At 30.6% G+C, this 23,641-nt stretch overlaps 1 protein-coding gene across 5 annotated transcripts in view; it reads right to left on the bottom strand.

Annotated features, from left to right (window-relative positions):
* The window catches only part of CSMD3 (CUB and Sushi multiple domains 3), a 1,101,621-nt gene that overhangs the window by 93,015 nt on the left and 984,965 nt on the right, over window positions 1-23,641 (bottom strand). For all 5 annotated transcript variants that reach the window (XM_076005068.1, XM_012781857.3, XM_076005066.1 and 2 more), the window contains 7 exons: window positions 21,671-21,789; window positions 20,524-20,593; window positions 14,574-14,690; window positions 11,515-11,724; window positions 7,782-7,970; window positions 6,837-7,014; window positions 5,787-5,932 (listed from right to left, as the gene is read on the bottom strand). In XM_076005068.1, coding sequence (XP_075861183.1) covers window positions 5,787-5,932; window positions 6,837-7,014; window positions 7,782-7,970; window positions 11,515-11,724; window positions 14,574-14,690; window positions 20,524-20,593; window positions 21,671-21,789 — 1,029 coding nt within the window. The remainder of the gene's footprint in view (window positions 1-5,786; window positions 5,933-6,836; window positions 7,015-7,781; window positions 7,971-11,514; window positions 11,725-14,573; window positions 14,691-20,523; window positions 20,594-21,670; window positions 21,790-23,641) is intronic.

The raw sequence follows: 23,641 nt of genomic DNA, 5'->3' as shown, positions 1-23,641 counted from the left end.
TGGTTAAAATATAACAAACCTCTCCTTACACCCTTTTGCTTAGTTACCACAGGATCCCTCATGGTATGCTGTCTTACTCAGTATAAAGAGTCAATAAATTCAACAGTGTTCACAATTGTCTTTGGCTGGAAGGGACAGACAGTAAGATATTTTGTAGAAAATAGAATACCACATCTCATTAAGGGGTGTATACATACAGCAAAATGTCAAAATAAACAATTTTAACATGATTTTAGTCATTTTAATAATCATTAAATAGCCACTTAAATCATTTAAGTAATAGTAAATGGTATTATTTTTTTCCTATAACAGTTTCACCTGTTTGGTTTTTAGCTCCACCGTTCCATATTATACATACACACTTTATTACATTACGCCCATACCCCCCATGCTCTCTGGACATCAAACAATAAAACCCTTTATGAGTTCAGTGTTCTATCTATTAAAATATGAAAAAAGGTCAGGTCTTTAGGTCATGTGAGGCAACGAGGTCACACAGTTTAAAGCAGTCGTGACTTATGTTTTATATAAAACATGTCCTTATATCTGCAGCAGTCTCTTTTAGGATGAGACTTTGTAGAGTTAAATGTACTTGTTCCCAAATACAGCATTTATTGTAAAGGTAACATAACCTTAAAAGATGACCTGAAAGACTGTGCAGGCCTTTTACATATATTTCTTAAAAATAATGAATCATCTTATAATCAACTCACTATTTAAAGGAAGGTGTGCTAATAATAGAAAAAAGTAGACAATACAAATTATTAAATCATACTATGCTCACTAAGAAAATCTGTATACAAACTGAGTTTCCCTAATGTTCTGATAATAGAAAAAGAGGTTACCTGGATAATAGATTTAAAAATCTTAAAATAACCTTTTACAGTAGTAAATATATATTTCTGACTACACGGTGGTTTCCTGGTTATTTTGGTTGGCAAAAGTTATACCCTGGCCGGGCGCAGTGGCTCACACCTGTAATCCTAGCACTCAGGGAGGTCAAGGCAGAAGGATCACTCAAGGTCGGGAGTTTGAAACCAGCCTGAGCAAGAGCAAGACCCCCGTCTCTACTACAAATAGAAAGAAATTAATTGACCAACTAAAAATATACAGAAAAAATTAGCTGAGAATGGTGGTACATGCCTGTAGTCCCAGCTACTCAGGAGGCTGAGGGAGAAAGATTGCTTGAGCCCAGGAGTTTGAGGTTGCTATGACCTAGGCTGATGCCACAGCACTCACTCTAGCCCGGGCAACAGAGCGAGACTCTGTCTCAAAAAAAAAGTTATACCCCAATGAGACTCATTTTCTCTTGGCACAGTAACAATAGCACATTCTGGAAACTATAAAGAACATACCAAGTTGTGATAAACCTATCAATGTACTATTTTTAAATTGTAGTTATTTATTTATTTTTTTTTAATTTGGAAAGAAGAGAGCTTTATTTTACTTTATTATTTATTTTATTTCAGAAACACTGTCTCTCTCTGTCATCCATGCTGGAGTGTAGTGGCCCAATCACAGCTCACTGTAACCTTGAACTGGACTAATGGGATGCTCCTTCCTTAGCTTCCCAAGTAGCTAGGACTACAGGTGTGCACAACCACACTCCATTATATTTTTTTTTTGTAGAGATAGAGTCTTGCTCTATTGCCCAGGCTGGTATCGAACTCCTGGCCTCAAGAGATCATACTACCTTGGCCTCTCAAAGTGCTGGGATTACAGATGTGAGCCACCATGCCTGGCCTTGCCTAAATTTCTACAGAAAAAAATAAATTCCTTTTCATTAGGCTCTTTCACCATTAAAAATGGAATAATAATACTTACATTGTTGAGTTATTATGAAAATCAGCAATAGTACATGGAAAGCATCTAGCTCAGTGGCCAGCATATTAAGTTTTCAGTAAATGGTAGCTATCACTATTATAGTGATTATTATACAAAGTCACTATCTGCAAAAACATGCAGTTAAAATGGATTTTGTGTGATTTACTTTTGGAAGTCATTGATTATAACTATTATTATTCATTATACATATACCCCATCTTGATTCTATAGCAGATTTCAAGAAAAACTGGGTTTTTACTTTATGAAATTACATTTATGACAACACAAAAAGAGACAAAAACATTTCCTCACATGAAGAAGAAATATGATATCTGAGGTAAAGTGCCTCAACATTCACGCCTGTCCTATTTTTTTCGTTGCAGAGAACTTTCATTTTGCAAAGCTTTTTATGAATGTTATTTTTGATCATAAAAGGCTTTATGAAGGCGATGTTTTATAAAAGACAGATGGCTGCCTCAATCTCATAAAGGAAGTTAGGTTAGAGGGAAAAAATATATTTTTCTCTTTTCAAGCATATTAAAAATATATTAATAAATAAAACTTAAATGATCAATGTGACCTTAATAAAATACATGAAAAGATTGAACTGTCAAATTTATAAAATAAATATACTAGTCCTGAGAAAATCACTTCTGACTTGTAAGGCAGGGCATAACAGAAGTAGCTATTAAATCAACAAGAGAATTTAAAGAAAACTAAATGAGACAGTAAACTATTGTAAGATTAGGATACTTAGTCTCAAAATAAGTGTTAAATAATGAATTACCTACATCTACTTGGTTTATTTATTTAAAATATCAAATGATTGACTAATTTTTTGCCATTGTGAGAACTCATTTTGGCATCAAGCTATAGCTAATAAATACAAACCTGGTGTATACATATTATATTTTAAATTATGATAAATTATATTAATTAACTGCATTAATACTCATTTGACACTAGGCATCCCTTTTTGTTTTAGTGAAGAGGGATGGGGACATATGTACTAATTCTAAACTGATCTTTTTGAAAGTTGCCACTAATATGGCTCAAATAAACTCAAACTTTTTTAAAAGAGTCTAAACACACACTTCCTACTGTAGGACTAAAATATAATCAATCGGTCAATAATAGAAACATGAAAGAGATGAGAGGAAATACGATCTGTGTCCTCAAAAAAGCACTCTCTGTTACTGAATTCACGAGGCTTATAAACCAATATACCTCACTGTAATTAAGTTCTCAAAAGTTTGGTAAAAATATTAAGTGCAATCATAGAGAAGATGGTAATGATTACTATGAGCTCAAATCATCAAGAAATGGAGAAATCATCAAGAAATGTTCAGGCCATCAAGAAATGGTCTTAACAAAAGAAGACTTAAAGAACTGAAGATGTGTGAGTAACCAAGCCTTGGTGGTTGGAAATGGAGACAGGTTTAAGAATGGAAGTTCAGGAGGCAGTGAGAGAACCAACCTGACTCAAATTAAGCAGGGACTAGGGAGTAAAAGTCAGTGAATTGGATTATAGGGTAGATTTAAATACAATTTAATGTAGGCATCATGCATTCTTGAAAGGGTGAGTCAAGATGAAAGCAGTGCTTTAGGAAAAGTATCCTATTAGGGCTAGAGAAATTCAAAGAATCAGTCAATTTTTAACATAAGCCCTGGCTCTATCCCCAAATATCAAGGTTATTTTAAGATTTGGGTAAAATTTCCAGAGATAATGATTCAAGCATTAGGCTTCAGTAGGCTCTGCTGATATTTCATGCCTTATTATGAAATTTAATGAAAACAAATGGCCTATTAGAAAAATCTAAAATGTGAGAAGAGATATGGGAAGGAAACAAACATTTACTGAACATCTACTCTGCTGGACAATATGCTTAACTGTGTATAATCAATTGTCTATGATTCTTATAACATTTCTTCAATGTAATGCTGATAATACTAACAACTACAATACTTTTTTTGGTTGGGCTATCATAAATTCAGCATTTTTTTGACCAAAAATTTTATATGGTTCAATCTGGTATATGCTAGTAACTGAAATAAATTCTATACATCGAATATCACATTTGATCCCCTCAGCAGTCCTATCCTGTTGTTTTACAGCTGAGGAAAGTGGAAACCAAAGGATAACTTGTCCAAGGTCAAATGGAAAATAAAGTGCTAAATGAATATTTGATCTATATAATTCCTAAACAATTCTATTTCTGTTATACATGTCTCAAAACTCAGTTGCAAAAGTCAAATGAAACATATTTTTGAATGAGACTATATGTGTACCCATTCATATATGTTTCCATGTAAATCCTCATTTATATTTTGTGTGTATGCGTATACATTCTGTCAACCACATTTTTTTCTATACAAATGCACACACACACATACAGTGATTTTCTTCCCTCAATAAGATTTTCTTTTTGAAATGCCTCCTAAATTGTATAGGAGTCTTACACTCCCTATGGGGTTATCTTATGGATATTTATAGTCCACCAATAAATAGACCTTTATGACTTGTTCAAGCAGGACACAGAATGATAAAATTTAGGCAGGGACCCATGAAGAGAGAAAATGTACATAACATGATTCAGCTACTAATTTATCTTTTGACCCTAATGATTATTTATTGGTTCCTAAGTTATGGTTATCTATCAAAATCATAATGCTATTTTTTGCAGCTTTAACCTGTACTTACATACTGCCAGCATCAATGATCAATTAAGTCAAAAAGGCAAATGACTTATTACAAAAAAAAAAAAAAACAAAACCTGAATATAAGTTGTCTAACTGAATATTCCACTTTTTAATTGGCTATACTGGAATGCACATACATCTCTGGTGGCAGTGGGTCAGTACCGAGGCACTAATTAGATACCATTTAACTGACTGAGAAGTGCTCAGATTAAGTAACTCAAAATTTTATGGTCAATTCTATGACTATTTCTAGACCCAGTGTGCTTTAAATGTCTTTAAACACAATCATATTTGATTTACTATACTTTTCATGGAATATAAATTTTGAATATCAAATATTTAGTTACTATGTGTTAAAAAGATGAAACATTGAAGTTGTACATCAATGTAATGGACAAAGTGCATGTCCATCTTCACATTTTCATATAACTTGAAATTTTAATTTAGTAGATTATTGGTCTTGTGAAATACTCATAGAATAAGTCTGACAAAGTTATATGAGACAAAATGTGTTTTTATGGGACTATGGTCATAGCATATAAAAGAATATAACCATTATAACTACATAAACATTTTCTTATTTATAATGGAATACAATCAATTTGGGATAAAAGAAAATAAAGAAAAGAAACGCCTCTGTGAAACACTCTAAATGTCCTTTCAAAAAGTTAATGTTATGACTATAGGACCTAGAATAATTCCATACAAAGAAATAAAATTGATATTCTTCATAAATTATTCTACAGGAGTAAAAGCTATGAACTTAATGATCTGGAATAGTCACTTAAAACTGTAAGATTCTAAAATAGACAGAGTTTTGAAACAAGAGTATAAATGAATGAGTAATGTGATCCAAAGCATAAAGATATAGAATGCTTATTTTAAAAAGATTCACAGCAGGTTGAACAGATTAAACATTTTTTATAGAAAAAAATCTATTGATGTCTCAAAATTAGATGCAATAAAATATGAACAGCTGGTTCTCTTTTATTGGTTTCCATGCAAAAATGATTATTTTCCACTGAGTAATTTCTGACTGATTCATTTCCTATATTCATTTGCTCACATTTTAATGTCCCTAAATACTTATAAGAGGTCTTCCTTTGCAAGTAAATGTATTTGAAATGCTAAAGTTACAGTGATGATAAATGTGTAAAATTGTAATACCTTTTCAATTATTGGTTAAACATATATTACATTCAATTTCTCCAGGGCAATTCAATCATTACTAAATAAAATAGAAACTTTTAGATAATACTAACCGTGATAACTGAGCACAAAAAAGCCACTTGTTGTGAAATCACTGTGGAATTTGATTAGAATCTGATTTGAAGTACTGTAAACTGATTCCAAAGCAGTATTGCCACTGAACTGACCAATCTGAGGTGAGTTTTGATCTGGTCCATCCCTGTTGGACAGGGGGCAGGGAAGGAAGAGAGATTGAGATTGATGTGAGGGAGAGTTTTGTAGCAAGTTTAAAAAATAAAAGTGTTCTGTATACTTATATCATATTATATTATGTTAATAATAAAGATGCCGTAGATAAGATAACCAGTGTGTGCAAATCACATTGGTATATTTTATGTGTATATAGGTGATAAGATAATTTAAAATGCAAAGTATAAAAGAGATTACATTTTTACCTAAATGAAATGTACCCACTTAGGTTGCCATCAATATTAGTTTTCATCAATGCATTATCTTTGGTTTTTGACCAAATCTCTGATGTTCTTAACTGCTTATGATTTTCCCTTCTTTTATTTTCTTCAGCAACTATCTTAGGAATCATAAATTATTAAAGTTAGGACTCTTAGAACTCAAACAATAGTTCTGTTAACCAATTGTAAATTATTAATTCAGAGATTTCCTTTACATTTTTAAATAAATATATTTCAATTAACTGGATAATAATATTATAATTTATCATAAATTATTATGACAGAAATTCAGTAGTTATATTAAATAATTGTGCTTTGAATAGAGGCTCTTAATTTCACCAGTTTTTGTAAATGGAAAACTTCCATACCTTAAACTTACTTTGTTAATTCCCTGTGTTAGCACCTTAAATTAATAATATATTTTAATCTTTTTTTCACCTATACGGTTTTTGTTCTGTATAGCTACTTCATGTGGCAAATAAGCCAAAACCCTATTCTCTTGTTTGTCTCATTCTACACATATTGTCACTATCAGTTACAGCAATACAAATATCAGATGACAATTTGTAACATAGGATTGTGATGTATTTTCGTTCCTACCTTGTTTTACTTTATATATCGCTGAATTAATCAATAACAACGATCCTGGCTTACCATACAGTAATGAAATCGTAGATTGGTTCTGTTTGAAGGACAGTAAAATTGATGTAGATTCCATTCCCAGGGGGTACTCTTACGAGCCAAAAACAATCTTGAAAATTCGGATATTCATCAGGATACCCAGGAGAATAAATGGTGCCATTCATTGCAGTTATATTTCCACCACAAAGAGCTATGAAAAAAAAAAAAAAGAAAGAAAGAAAGAAAATGTAAAAGAAAAAACAAACCCTAAAACCAAAACCAAAAGACTATGGAGAAAAGGCAAACATTTCATACCACTTAGGTAATATAAAATACATCTGTGGTTTGTTCTTATTTCAGTTGAGGTATATAAAAGGAAGTTGGTAACAATACACAGGATATAGTCAACTTCTATTTATTAATATTTTTCCATATGAGATACACTACATTGTTGTTACTAAGGATAATTAAATTAGTAAATTACATTGTCTTCTCTATTTTCAAATACTTTATATCAATGTTTAAGTTTTGCCCCCATCAGTATACATATAAAGCCTTATGAGAGCTTCAAAACCTTTCCATTTAAAGGGGTTTTCTAGAGGAAAGGAATTCAAATTCAGTAGCAGTTTCTGAGTTATTGATCTATTATTGATGTACATAAGAATGACTATTACATACACACACACATGCAACCACTCCTTATGTACACACAAACACACACACACACACAGAGAAGCTATAAAGTGTCAATCAATTTTATTTTCACTTCCAATGGGGAAGGTTAGCACTCCTGCCAATAGTGAAAAATTGTTATTCATTATGGAGCCTTCGCTTTTTTTTTTTAGACAATTTTTCAACTGAATAGAGACTGTATATTTAGAAAGCTATTGGGAGAGAAAAACAAGCAAGAGTGACAAAATGATACTTATTAAACACAGATGATACCACCTTAAAGACAGCTTCAAGTCAGAATCATACCTTCACACCTTGGAAGTGGATGATTCCAATTACGACTGACTCCATGAAGGCATGTGAGAGCTGAATTTCCAATTAATGTGTATCCTGGGAAGCATTCAAATGAAATGGTTTGACCCACAGTAAAATCATTGCCAATTACAAAACCATTTCGAAACGGGCGAGGATCTGGACAGCTTTGCAATTGATAGGCTGGAAAAAGGAAAAAGAAAGATATCTTTCCTTTCTGAATTTCAGATGGTTACTACAGTAAATTTGCAACTTACAAATAGATGTTAGGCTGCTTGTAGTTTACCATAAATAGTTATTCAGGTTTACAATAAATGATGTCAATGACAGTATAATATTAATTTCTTCTCATATCTACAATTTTTATATTTAAAATGTTTTTGTCCTTTGTTTGTTTGTTTGGTTTTTTGAGACAGAGTCTCACTTTGTTGACCAGGCTAGAGTGCCGTGGCGTCAGCCTAGCTCACAGCAACCTCACACTCCTGGGCTCAAGCAATCCTTCTGCCTCAGCCTCTCAAGTAGCTGGGACTACATGTATGCGCCACCATCCCCGGCTAATTTTTTCTATATATTTTTAGTTGGCTAATTAATATGTTTCTATTTATAGTAGAGAGGGGGGTCTTGCTCTTGCTCAGGCTGGTTTCGAACTCCTGACCTTGAGCAATCCTCCCGCCTCAGCCTCCCAGAGTCCTTATGTTTAAAATGTTATTATAATTCATGATAATGCACTGTTTCTCCACCTACTTGTAAAATCTTTATAAATTGTAAGTTTCAATGAAAATGTAAACTCCTCTTATAGCCACAATTATAATCAGACATATTTTGATTCCTTTACATAGAATGCAACTGCTTCTTGGTTATGTTGCACATACATAGAAAAAAAAATAAGCATATTTATAAGTCTAATTCTGAGCCTTTTTGAATTTTTTTCACTCTAAAAGAAACCATAATATACATGCCTCTGTTGAGTTTCTCCAAAGAAGTTATTTAGTAAAATATAGTACCAGAAAAAAATTTCCTTCTAATAAAAAATAAATTCTGTACTTTAGTTATTGTGATATTTTTGGCACTGCAATATGACTGCCTGTTTATTTGTTCATACTTCTGCTTTACATTCTGTATAAGATCAAAGTTCCTATTTGTTTTGTTTATCATTGCACCCCACAGCCTTGCCCATTGCCTTTCACATAATAGGTGTTTAGTAAACATTACTGAATGGATTTTGAATCTATGAACAGGGTATATATTTATATAATACAAATATTTGAAACTTTATTCAAAACTTTATTCAAATTAATAAAATTTAAATTGCTGCACAGAGAATTATTTTGCTATTGACCATTACAATTCTATATTCCCAAATTAAAAAAATTACATTTGAAGTTGAATAAACTATGCTATGTTTATTAAAATATAACTCCAATTTTTACAATTACAGATTACAGAATAAACAAATTCTTTTAAAATGTTAAATGCTTTTATTTTTAATTTGTCTTTTTCATTTTAATTAATGTTCCATACACAAATATTAAAATCAAAATATTTCTCATTCTAACTTAAGGCAAATATGTATCATCTGATCATTAGTAGTAGGAATATATTATTGTATTACACAAACCCTTTTGATTTTCATACATATGTAAAAGATAATTTTAAATAGGAAAGAACTCTTAGGCAAATGTATGATCCTGTGATAATTCATAGAGTGTTTCATCTTTCTATGCTTTTAAGTTTATTAAGGAAATATAGGAAATAGACGTTAAATGTTCAGGAGAAAAGCTCCCTTTCTAATATTATATACAATACAGGACTTAACATATCTAATAATGTTGTTGGTAATAATACTAATTTTGGAACCAAGTTCTTCAGTAGAAAAGTCCACTTAATTATATACTATGCATTTTTCCAAAGCTCATAAAGTTCTTACAATCTAACCACAAAATTAATCCAAAAATAATATTGACTATGTGAATCTATGTAAGTTAACTATTTGTTTAAAATGTCATAGTTCAATTATATAAATGCAGTATAAGAAGAAATAGTTTTAAAACTCAATATGATTCACAAATAATATCTACTCATCATTGTAAGTCATTATGGCTCATGTCAATAATATAACATTATGTCTATAATAGTGAAAAAATTTTGTATCTTTTATGCTTTTATTACATCAATAATGAATTGTTTTTCAAGGACATATTAACTGAAAAATGCAGGTATTCAAATCTAGTTTATATCATTCACATAAGAGCATTATTTTGAGAGAGAGAGGGAAAATGGGAGTAGGAAAAAAGATGTAGCCAGGTTTAAGGCGAAGAGCAAAAAGCATGGCATAAGGCCATTCATACCTGCTAGAGTGTGCCACAAATATAGTTCTGAGCCTTCTAGCAGCAAAGAAGAGAGAAACTCAATCTGTTACCCAATTGTATTTAAAATAATTAATTTCCTTGGGAGCATGGTTAATTCTGTATCAAGAGGTGGTACAAATGACTCTTATTTTATGGAAATGATGATGTTTGACATAGTGTTTTTATATTATTAGCATACTAGCATATTATTTATGTATGCTAGTATAATATAATTTATAATTATTTTATTTTACTTATTTCGTTTCTTTTTTTCCTGCCCCCAAATTTATAATTATTTTAGATTCACATGGTTTAATGTTTACAATCTCTATTTTAACTGCTCTCAAATTTCCTTTTTGATAGACACTTGCAGGAAATATTTATTGTGCTCTTACTGTTCTAGGCACTTAAGATATACCAACGAATAGTACAAATATCCCCGTTCTTAAGGAGCTCAGATCCAAAAACATCACATCTTCATAAAGTTCCTTAATAATTAGAGCAGAGATGTAATAAAATTTTAAGTTATTTTGATTGAAAAATTCAGTCATTGGGACTTCACTGTGTAAAATGCCATTATAACTTTAAATATTTAATTTTAATAGAACTCGTACTTCTAAGATCTGAAATAATACCATAACAATAGCTAAAATGTACTGAATAGTTACTAATGATATATATCATGGTATGTACCTTACATACATTTTATCACATAAAGTTCAATGCAACTTATCTAGAAGGTACTATAATTAACTCCATTATGCAGATGAGGAAATGGAGAGTAAGGCCTAGGCTACATTAGATTCGATAGGCAGAATCAGCATTTGAGCCTAGCTCTACTTGTTCACACTGTGCTCAAAAGAGATAAAAATCTTTCTCAAGGTCATGCAGCAGTTTTATAGGAGAGATATATCTAATGTAATATAATTATCCAAGTATTCACTTTATATTCTAATGGCAATAGAACAAAATCAATGAATGTGATATTATTCTATCATTATAAAGTAAAATAAAATAATATAACATATAATACAACATATGACTACTACAAAATATCTTTTCAATATATTTACTTTTATATAAAAACAAACATAAATCATTGATATTCAGCTTGCCTTCCTTAAATTAATTGTGTACTAACTTAAAACTAATTCAATTCTTTCTTTACAGTTAGGATTTTCTGAGGTCTCAGATATCATTCCCCCTGTATAGTTTCCTAAGAGTTGCATTATTTTAAAATCTTCCTAATTAAAGCTTACTTTGGTTTAAGTTCTTTCCTCTTTCTAAAATAGAATATGGAAAATACTTAGATTTAGTTAAAGATATCCAATAGCTGATTTGAGGTTAAATAAGCTTTCACTTTTTATTATTCCTCTTACCTTGGTATACAATATGAAACCCTTGTTTGTTTTGTGAATAGTCACTGTGAAAATATAAGCTGGTTTCATGAGTTGTGCTAAAGAGAGAAGATGGTATTTGAGGACCACTAAGCCGGCCAATAACGGTACTAGTTTCTGAGGATCCACTTCTTACTTCCAAATAATCATGTATGGTTTCTGTAGAAAAATTTACAAACTGAAGATGTACACCTAAAGAAGTAAAAAACAAAAATAATACTAATTTATTTTTACAAATTAAACATAAACACACACAATCACATTAATATAATTAGATATGTTTCCATTTAGGTCAGGAGACATACTGTCAAGATCTGGGCCATGAGTTTGCTGTCTGTCCAGGACAATTAGCTTTGCTAAAGTTCAAAGTAAAAGAATACTGCTCTAAAATGCCCAATATTATTTACAAGGAAAAACATCTTTCATGTTATTATAATGTCACCCCATATAAAAACTGATCAAGAAAGTGGCTTTCTTGTTAATACCATTTAAAATTATATAAACCAATTTTAAAGGTAAAAATCCACTTAATTTGTATTATGTAAAACATCAATTTGAAATAAAAATAATTGCAATTTTTATATATTGACTTAAAGGAATTCCACAATTACATTAGAAGTTATTCATTCATAAGAGATAAACTTCTCAAAAATATCATTTAGTTGTATACAATTTACAAATGTGCTCTTTTAGTATTTTTCTTATTGGTAGATAAGGCTGAATTTTATATAATAATCTCATTAAAATCCAATGATGTGGTCATGTGGTCATGTTGCAATATAGTCTCAATATCTTTATAAGCATAGCTAAAATATGAGAAGTAAAATGCCTCTGGAATGGAAATATAAAATAGAAGTGAAGTGAAATGTCTCTGGGATGGAACAAATAAAATAAAAGCCTAATTAAAATATGTTTGCTTAATTCATTTAATATTCAGTTTTAGTGAATTTGATGCTTTCCTTATTACCACCATTCTCCAAATTATTTATAACAAAATCTGAAAAATTTAAATATTATTCAATGTTTTCCTTTTATTAGACATTGCTTTAAGTAACTTATATATGGTAACTTACTTAATGCTCACAGTTACTCATGAGAATGAGAAAACTGAGTCACAGAGAAGCAAAACAACATGGTAAGTTTACACAATAGACTTGAAATTCAAACTCTGGCATTCTGATTCTTAAGCTTTTACCATGAATAACTATATTGGGGCTTCCAAGTAAACTCACATTTTGTTACTAAATGATAAAAAAGGATTTCCATGTATAAATAAACCTGGGAAATATGCTTTAAGATATTAAACTTTCTATAAACACAGATTCTTAGGACTTTAGGCATGCTACCTTAACATGTGAGGCTACAAGATATGCATTTTCTGTATTTAAATTTAATATTTAAAAATTTGTACTGTTTTTCAAATGTAAAACTTACATTTTGATTTATTTAAAAAGAAAATAAGATGAATTCAATGAATTATGAGAAAATAATTTATCTATGTACTACTGGGCTACAGTCAATAAGCTAACTCTTTTCAATAACAAAAACTATTATACATAAAAATATATGTAAACAATGATACATAAAATTTATGTTGAGTTTATCATTGCTACACATGTCTAACTTATGCTATATCCATACATATCAACTGAAAATTATAAAATATCTATCTCTCCATACATATATATTTAATTATAAAATGCCCTACCTAGTACGCTATTGGTGGGAATATAAATTATAATAGAACATCCATTATGAAAAACAGTATGGAGGTTCTCTGAAAACTTAAAAAATAGACTACCATATGTTTCAGTAATCCCACTACTGTGTTAAAGTACGGCCTTGCTAATAAACTAGCTAACAGGAAAAGATAAACTATCAAACAGAAAATAAGAGAAATAAATTCACAGCACTTAATTGCCCCTTTAAAGGGAAAAAATCACAGCATAACTTTCACTTTGTTTGATTAAACACCTATGGATTAAATTGTTTTTGAGAATGTTTTTAACAGCCTTGAAGAGCCCTGAGCAGACAGCAGGGATGCAAGCTTTCTGTCTTAGTTTCTGCCAGAGCCATATTTTTTTCTTTCTCTTTACCTCCAAAAAACCCTCCAATTCCTATCTCAGGGCCAGTACTTCTTCTTTCTTTCTTTACTTGTCATGCCCTTCTCACCCTTTGAGAAATAAACTTTCATTAAAACTATTTTTTGAGTTGAGAAATCTTTTTCCACCTGTGTACTAATTCACACCCTAACACTATATATCCAAAAAAATTAAAATCAGGATCTTGAGGAAATATCTTCACTCCCTTATTGCACATTTATTCATAAGAGCCAAGATATGGAATCAATCTAAGTGTCCATTAACTAATGTATGGACAAAGAAATGTGGTATACATACAAAATGAAATACTACTCAGCCTTACAAAAGAGGAAAATTCTGTCATGTACAACAACATGGATGAACCTGGAGGATAGTATATTAATGAAGTCAGTCAGGCAGAGAAATACATGTCACATGATCTCACTTATATGTGGAATCTAAAAAAGTTGAACTTATAGAAGCAGACAGTAGAATGGTAGTTACTAGGGGCTGGGGGAGGGGGACCATAGTTATTAAAAATGTCTCGTATTCTTGAAAATTGCTGAGCAATTTTAAGTGTTCTCATCACAAAAAATAAGTATGTGAGGTAACATGTTAATTAGCTTGATTTAGCTGTTCCACAATGCATATATATTTCAAACATCATATTGAACACAGTAAATATATACAATTTTTTATTTGTCAATTAAACAATAAACAGAGGGGGGGGAAGAGAAAATGCCCATATGCTTTCAATTTTCTAAGTGCTCCAAGCGAAATTTATTTGGCTTAAGCAACAATTATTCAAATTTCACTCCTCAATTTACCTAATTTTATATATTCCCAAACTAAACTACTCTTTGTGAATATTTTATAAGTTCTTATTAGACATTGATATTTCATTTTAATGATCCATTGATAAATGTTGAAAATTACTTCATGTGTTTTTAATATACATACCAAAACCTATGGGAAGCTTTATTGTCCAAGTACAATCTAAACTGCTGGGATAGTTTCCAGGAAAGCCAGGACTGAGGATTACACCACTGAAATCAGACATACTACCACCACACTGAGCTGTAAAAAAATAGAAGTCACATGTAAACCAGAGTATTGGAATAATTCACTGCATTAATAACATATTAAAATCATTTCAAGTTTTCATCAAGTTTCTGAATTAAAGTTGATATAAATTTGAATATTGTCAGCTCTCATCCATCATACACCAGTAAGCAAATATAATCAATGGGCAATGCATTTTCTAAAATAATATAAAAAGACATCATACTTCCTTCCTCAGAAATAAGTGCAAACTAAATCAATTATCTCATAACCAGTAGCAGCTCATGTGCTTTGAATACAATTGTACAAAGAGGACATGTCCTTTTTCCACAGTGGACAGTTTATTTCTCTTCATTTCTCTTCCTTAAGTTACTCCTAGTAATGTTTTGAATCATTCCCAAGATGATATAATTTAGAATAAAATCAAGCCAACCACTTTAGCTCTAAGCACTGTATTTAAGAGGGAATAATTTTCATAACCTTCCCTCCCTTCTTTTTTGTGAGAAGGCTCAATAAAGAATTTTAAGAAGAATATTGATTTAAATTCATAATATGTGAGGGATTTACATATCATAAATGAGATATGGCCTTATTTTATACTAAAAGACAAAGTATAGCAAAGTATAAACAAGTAAAGATGCACACAAATTTGAGAATTTAGGCAGATTTTATAAATGTGTTTGTTTTAGAATCCCTATTATACAGTTTTACTATTAATAAGCTAAGTAAAAATTAAAATAGAAAACTACCTATTTTTATATGATTAGATAGAACTATTTAACATGCATTAAAGATCAACTGCATTTTAGAATCCCATTCTTTCCCCTAAATGCACATTTTTATCATTTCATTGTTGGATGAAGAATCAGATTTCATGACTGCAAATCAAATTCAAAAGTTACCTGTATAGAACACTTATTTACAATTTTATTTATTTATTTCTTGCTAAAAATAGCAAAAGATAGATACTCAAACTTCAGGTTATGTATTAAAGGCAAATTCAGGAGGAATTTTATCAATGCTCTATACAATATTCAATTAAAAGTTTGACAGCTATCTTTTATTATATAAACTGAATAAATTATCTATCAAGCAGATTTTATGAGGGGATATATATAATCTTAGAGACAACCTACATATAAACTTTTCTTTCAAATGTGTGATTATCATCAAGCTCTAAAGATACACTTGCATACTTTTTTATCCTTCTGAAATCTTAGTTCATTCATCCTTAAACCAAATAAATTTCCAACAAATATACACTATTAATATTTGCCAATTCATTTTTCTAAAATTCGATTGTCCATATATATCATATATTCATCACAAAATCTGATAAGTAATGAATTGTAAAGAAAATATTTTTATCAATCAAAAATATTTTTTAAAGTTTCTGGCAAGATTACATTTGTAGGTTTGCTTTGCTTTGTTCTGAACTTTGAGTAAAAGACAAGAACTGGGCTAGGCACGGTGGCTCACACCTGCAATCCTAGCACTCTGGGAGGCCATGGTGGGAGGATTGCTTGAGCTCAGGAGTTGGAGACCAGCCTGAGCAAAAGCAAGACCCTGTTTATATTAAAGATAGAAAAAAAAATTATCTGAATGTGGTGGCCCATGCCTGTAGTCCCAGCTACTCAGGAGGCTGAGGCAGGAGGATTGCTTGAGCCCAGGGGTTTTAGGTTGTAGTGAACTATGATAACACCACTGCACTCTAGCCTGGGTGACAGAGGGAGACTGTCTCAAAAGCAAAAAAGACAAAGACTAGACTATCTTTTATTTGCTTGCCTTCACAATTCTAAGTCTTAAGATACTCATTGTCTTTCTAATTCTGTTACTTTCTATCTCTTCATACATGATCTGAAAATCCTGTCCTCTTCATTGCCCACCCCTCCTTTTAGGGTAAAAAAAAAATCCCAAAATCAAAGGAGGAAGAAGGAACAAGAATAAAGAGTGAACATAATGAAAAAAAGGAAGGAAAAAATGACAAATCACAAAAGACATATGAAGAAGGATACAAAAATATGCATCCACTTTCAGCAATTTGTTCATGTCTATTTCCTCAATATCTCTGCAATCTCAACACTCCTATGCCTTGAATGACAATTCTGTTTGTGCTATCAGTGGTTTCGCAGCAGACTTTTTTGTGCTCCATTGCACTCTGTTAGTTAGGAACATGGTCATACCTCAGTCCTCCAAAATAAAATCATTTTAGATTTTTACTTCTTAGTTGTCTCTCATATCTAAAATCTCATATAAGTTTTCCTTCTTTTTATCAAAGTATCTGGCAGATTGCTTATTTTCCAGCTCACAGAGCATAGCATTGTTATCTGATGATTAGTATTTTAAGATATTCTCTGAATCAGCCTCTTTCCTTCAATATGCCTTCTCCTTACAATATGGCCATGTAGCAGTTCAAATATTTTAATTTTCTACCAAATGTAGTACAAGCTTATTACTCAAAATTTATAAACACAAAAAAAAGGAGAAAGGAAATAAAAATGCCTTCTAATTCTACCACTCACAGATAATGTTTATATTTATATTTTTTCTTTGCATACATACATATAAATATAGTATATGTATATATAACATGTGTGTTTGTGTATAATGAAAATAGGTTTATGCTATAAATTGTTTAAGCCTTTTTACATTTAACTACATATTCTAGACTTTGTCCATGTTATTAAATATTTCATTATAATGTTCACTTCCTTTTTTTTTAAGTCCATTCCCCTTTTAGTGAACCAATAAGTTATTGCCTATTTTTCACTGTAAGTGCCAGCCTGAGTGCCTTGTGTGTTCCAGGTTCAGTGGTAAACACTTTAAATAAATTCTCTCATTTAAACCTCACAATAAACCTTGTGGTAGACATTATTATCCCATTTAACAGGTGAGCAAACAGAAACTCAAAGGATAATGCATTTGCCATACATGGCTATTGTGCCTTGAGCTGAAATTTGAATAGATTAAGAGATATGCTGCACATTAATAACTGGCAAGTATTCCAAATTATTCTATATGGTAAAACTTGAGACTTCCTAGTTTAATTTTATTAAAATATCACTTTCATCTAATACTTTCCTTGATAACAATATACAATTAAAATGCAGATTTAATAAAAATGATACGTTCTTTACTTAACAAATTAATAATTTTTGAAGAGTAATAATTGATGATAGTACTATAACAAGATGGGAACTGTATTGGTACAACCATTTAAAGCAATTGACAATACTTATCAAAACTTTTAAAAACATTCACTTACAAAGTCATCTGCATTCAAATGTTTATAGCAGCACAATACACAATTCCAAAGATGTGGAAATAACGCAAGTGCCCATCAATCCATGAGTGAGTTAATAAAATGTGGTATATGTATGCCATCAAGTACAACGTATCCACAAAAAACAGTGGTGATCTAGCACCTCTTGTATTATACTGGATAGAACTGGAGCCCATTCTACTAAGTGAAGTATCACAAAGATGGAAAAGTAAGCACCACATGTACTCACCATCAAATTGGTATTAATTGATCAACACTTATGTGCAAATATAGCAGCAACATTCATTGGGTGTAGGTTAGTTGGGAGAGGGGAGGGAGGATGGGAACATTCACACGTAATGGGTACAGTGCTCACTGTCTGGGGGATAGACACACTTATAGCTCTGACTCATGCAGGGCAAAGGCAATATATGTAACCTAAATGTTAGTAATATTATAATATTAATATATAATATATAATGTTATAAATATATAATATATAATAATATTCTGAAATAAAAATAAATAAATCTGTTTAGATAAAATTTTAAACAATTAGAAGTGTGCACTAATTAAAATATGAGGAGTGTTCATAATGAAGATGAAATTATGAAATTCATAATGTGAAAAATACTTATAATATGTAATTGATAAATGAAAAAGATAAAAGTAAAACTCTAACAAAAAGGAAATATAATAACTACAGAATTTAGACTATGCTAGTGGCATGAACAAAAATTTCAAGTTTTGTTTCAAATTTTGTTTTCAAAATTTCAAATTTTTTTCAAAATTCTGTTTCAGATTTTGAAAATATGGTACAGTATGAGAAATTTAATTTCAAAAAGGAAAACATTATAAAATATATATGTATTATTGAATCCAAAATATTTAGATTAATTGTTCATTAAACAATATTTATTGGATGCTTATTTAAGATGAGAACTGTTCTAGGCACTGGGGTCATAATAATGAATGACTAAACTCTCTGCTTTCATATTAGCAGAATAACTATATTATTTATTTTGTTCTTTGTACTCTTTTGAGTGCACACACAAATATAAACACCATGCACAATATATTCATAATTAGTATTATCTGCATATATAAATTTTTAGAAAGGCATTATATGTACATATGTACTATAATTTTAATATTGGTATAATATGCATTTATAAATTATTCATAGTGCTCAAAAAATCCTTTAAAAAATCATCTAAAGTCTGAGTGCTTTCAATATATTTTGCCAAATATAGACATTCTTACTCTTAAACATTATTTTCCAGTGCTTTCCAACAAGAACTGTGCACATTGTACATAGATGTTATGGACTGAATTGTGTCCCCTCAAAATTCTTATCTTGAAGCCCTAACCCCTAATGTGGCTTTGTTTGGAGATAGGGTCTTATTGAAGGGAATTAAGGTTAAATGAGATCATAAGGGCAGGGCCCTAAATCCAATAGGTTTGGTGTCCTTATAAGAAGAGGAAGAGACACCAGAACTTTGGGTGCACAGAGATAAGATCACGGAGGAGATACCATCTACAGAATAAAAAGAGAGTCCCTTAGAAGAAAACCATCTGCCAGCACCTTGTTCTTGAACTTATAGCTTCCATAACCGTGAGAAAATAAATTTCTGTTGTTCAAGCAACCCAATCTGAAGTATTCTTTTATGGCAACCCAAGTAAATGAATATACTATAGATATGGTCATTGTACAGAGGTAAGTCAAATAAGTCATGGACATTATTTTATTTGTGTTCTCTTTCCTATCCAAAAAGGGCCAGCTTCTTCATTCATGTATGTTAATTATAATTAGTATCCAAATCTTTATGTAAACCTTACAGGCTATCTTTCCCAATAACTTCAGTCAATGCTAGTCTCACTTCTCTGAAATTCCATCATGTAGTCAGTGGTATAGTTTAACACTAAATTATTATCTTATCAATTCTTTTCTTTTATTTCTACCACTCCACATGGTAAATGAATGTTTTAAAGATAAAGATCATACCTCACATTTCTTTTTCATACTCTGTAGAGCCCGGTATATTAATAATTGCATACATATACCAAAAATGAAGAAGAGAAAAAATATAAAGGGTATATAGAAATAATTTAGAAGCAACATTAAGTTATATCAAAAATTTGGGCCCATACTTTCAAAGTACTCCCTTTTTCTTTTTCCATATCCCATATCTTGCTCGACTGTCACTATTGGAGACATATCATGAAGTGTCGTGCCAGAATAGGTAAGGATACTAAGCAATAGAATATTTGGATAGTAAGCAATAGAATATTTACTTATTTTCCTGATCTATACATATGCTGAAAAACCTCTCTAGGAATTAAAAAAAAAAAACTTTTCTTAATTTCTACAGTTTATGCCATCTATTGATATTGAAGTTTAGGGTAAAACAAATTGTAAAAATTTAAAACTAAAAAGAAAAATAAAGGTGTGAAACATTTAGCTCAAAATATCATTTCCATAAAACCTGGCAAAAGGCAGACTGTGTGTTTGAAGAACATTATACACAGGGTGTATTTTTAAAATTTGACAAAGCTTATAAAGAATGTATAAGTCTTTTAACTTACCCAAACAAATTGGGATTGGATAATTCCATCTTCTTACTGGTCCAGGCATACATGTAATGTGGGAATGACCCTACATAAATAAGACAATGCAGTTCAATACACATTTATAAAATGTCCAGTAGTGTAGTGAATGATTACTATGAAAACAAGCTTAAATAGATATTGTCATATATATATATATAATTTTACTGGAAATTTCAGTATTACTTAAAAGAAGAAAACTAATTATATATACTTGTGATATAATGTAAACACTACAGAGTCCTGGTAGAAAAAATAATAAGACATATCACATTAGAATTGTGGTTTTTATATTTTTCTATCAAAACATGTTCTACTAAAATACTACAATGATTATACAAGTTAAAGGGTCCTATAATAAATTAATGTAATATTCAAGGTGAGATAGGTTAAAGAATAATTTTTAAATTCTTTCATAAAAATATTAAAACAAGTTAAAGTATGTTAAATTTTATATTGAAATATGAAGTCCAGAAGATCTAATTGCACTTCTGAGACTAATACCTTGTGATACAACTTAAAGACTATAAATTATTAATTTTTAATTTTGCTTCCTCTGAAGAATTTATTTATTGAACATGTGAAATAGTTTCTCCCTCAATTTTTTTCTTAATGGGTCTAGTTTTTAAGATTCTTATGAGATCAGAAATTCGAGACCCTCCCCCCAAAAAATCTTAAAAAAGATCAATATAAATACACAAAATTAGAATATACATTGTGAATCTCCTTCCTTAGGAAAATACATTTGTAGTGAATTTTCACTAATTTGAGGAATTCATTATTGTGGAAGTTTCATTTAATACTTTAAGTAGCATTTCATTTTATTTTAAAATTCTAAAGATTCCGAAGTTCAATTTTCACAATCATTTGTGAATAGAGACAAAAGTGAAGTAAAAATTAATTTTGATTTAAAATCAATTTTTGTTACTTCCAAACAAAACAAATTTAGTCAATTCCAGCAATTTCTCACATGCAATTATTAAAAAATTGAACACCCTTTTAACTTAAGGCTATGCTATGCAGCCCAGATTAAATGTAAAACTTGTGGCTTATCAATCATTGGTCTGTTAAAATATACTACAAAGGGCAATGTAAATTAAAACTCATAATTTAAAAATATGCTTACCTGAAGAGAATAGCCTTGATCACATTGAAAGGATACCACATCACCAACCATATATCTGTCTCCAATTTTAATTCCACTGCTAGGAGTTTGTGGTTCAGGACAGGAATCCAAACCAATTGCTAAGAATATTTAATGAGAATAATCTATATAACTTTCAAATGATAAATGCTTAAATTATTCATATTAAGTTGCCAAAATTGGTTATTGATATTCTATCAAACTGTATTTTACACCGACATAAAGAATTTTCTGTGAAATAGATTTACCTTTCGATGTTAAGAGAAATGCACATTTGAACTCCATTATAAAACTACACCAACACACAGAATAGAAGAAAATTTTCACAAGCTATAGATCCGATAAAGGGCTGATAACTAGAATTTATTTAGAACTCAGGAAAATCAGCAAGGAAAAATCAAACAACCTTATCAAAAAGTGGGCAAAGGACATGAACAGAAATTTTTCAAAAGAAGACAGAATAATGGCCAACAAACATATGAAAAAATGCTCAACATCTCTAATCGTCAGGGAAATGCAAATCGAAACCATAATGAGATATCACTTAACTCCAGTGAAAATGGCCTTTATCAAAAAGGCCCCAAACAATAAATGTTGGCATGGATGCGGAGAGATAGGAACACTCCTACACTGCTGGTGGGACTGCAAACCAGTTCAACCTCTGTGGAAAGCAATATGGAGGTATCTTCAAGCAATACAAGTAGATCTACCATTTGACCCAGCCATTCCACTACTGGGCATCTACCCAAAAGATCAAAAGACACTTTATGAAAAAGACACCTGCACTTGAATGTTTATAGCAGCACAATTCAAAATTGCAAAGTTGTGGAAACAACCCAGGTGCCCATCAATTCATGAGTGGATTAATAAAATGTGGTATATGTATACCATGAAGTACTATTCAGCTTTAAGAAACAATAGTGATATAGCACCTCTTGTATTTTCCTGGATAGAGCTGGAACCCATTCTACTAAGTGAAGTATCTCAAGAATGGAAAAACAAGCACCACATGTACTCACCAGCAAATTGGTATTAACTGATCAACAACTCAGTGGACATATAGGAATAACATTTATCGGGTGTCGGGCAGGTGGGAGGGGGGAGGAGTGGATGGGTATATACAAACACAATGAATGAGATGTGCAATGTTTGGGGGATGGTCATGCTTGAGGCTCTGACTCGAGGGGGAAGTGGGGGCATGGCAATATACGTAACTTTAACACTTGTACCCTCATAATATGTTAAAATTAAAAAAAATAAAATAAAACTACACCTTTTTTATTTTTACAGCAGCAACCATTAAATAACTTCATGATTATACTTAAATAGACTTTTAACTCCAAGCCTAATTGTCTTCTACTGTAAAACAAAAATAAAAATTCCCCCAAAAGAAAATCCCTACATAAAAAAGAAAAATAATAATTTATTATGAGGATAAAATGAAATAATATTTGCAAACCATCCTTAGCGAAATGACTAAAAGGTTATTTGCTATTTTATTTTCATTGCCTGCCTGCTTCTTCTTTTATACAGAATGGACTTTTTAATTCATGAAGTATATTTTGATGTACTTTTTCTTATATGTAAAAATTTTAAATATAATTATAAGTAGGATTTTTTCTCCAAAGATGCTATAAGCAGAAAAGGGAAAAACACGTGTCTCATTGAGACCTGAAAAGTATTATGTACTACTTGAGTTCAGTTTTCTTTCTGAAAAGGATATAAGAATATAATTTAAAACATTTTCATTAATTTTACATTAAGAATTTATTTTTGAACATAAAATGAAAACATAGTAAATGTAAGTGGTTTTCCTAAAATGGTTAATTTAATCAACATTAATCAACAAATTGATTTTTTGCCAAAACATTTTTTAAAATATGTGACTGTTATTATTAAAAACTTTTTATCTTCAATAAAAGCCCTTGTTTATTATTCACTTCTTTGTAGTTC

This window comes from Microcebus murinus, chromosome 7 (assembly GCF_040939455.1).
Source record: "Microcebus murinus isolate Inina chromosome 7, M.murinus_Inina_mat1.0, whole genome shotgun sequence".
Classification (NCBI taxonomy): Eukaryota; Metazoa; Chordata; class Mammalia; order Primates; family Cheirogaleidae; genus Microcebus; species Microcebus murinus.
Note: the sequence above shows the minus strand (reverse complement) of the source record. Positions and strands in the feature narration are given on the sequence as shown.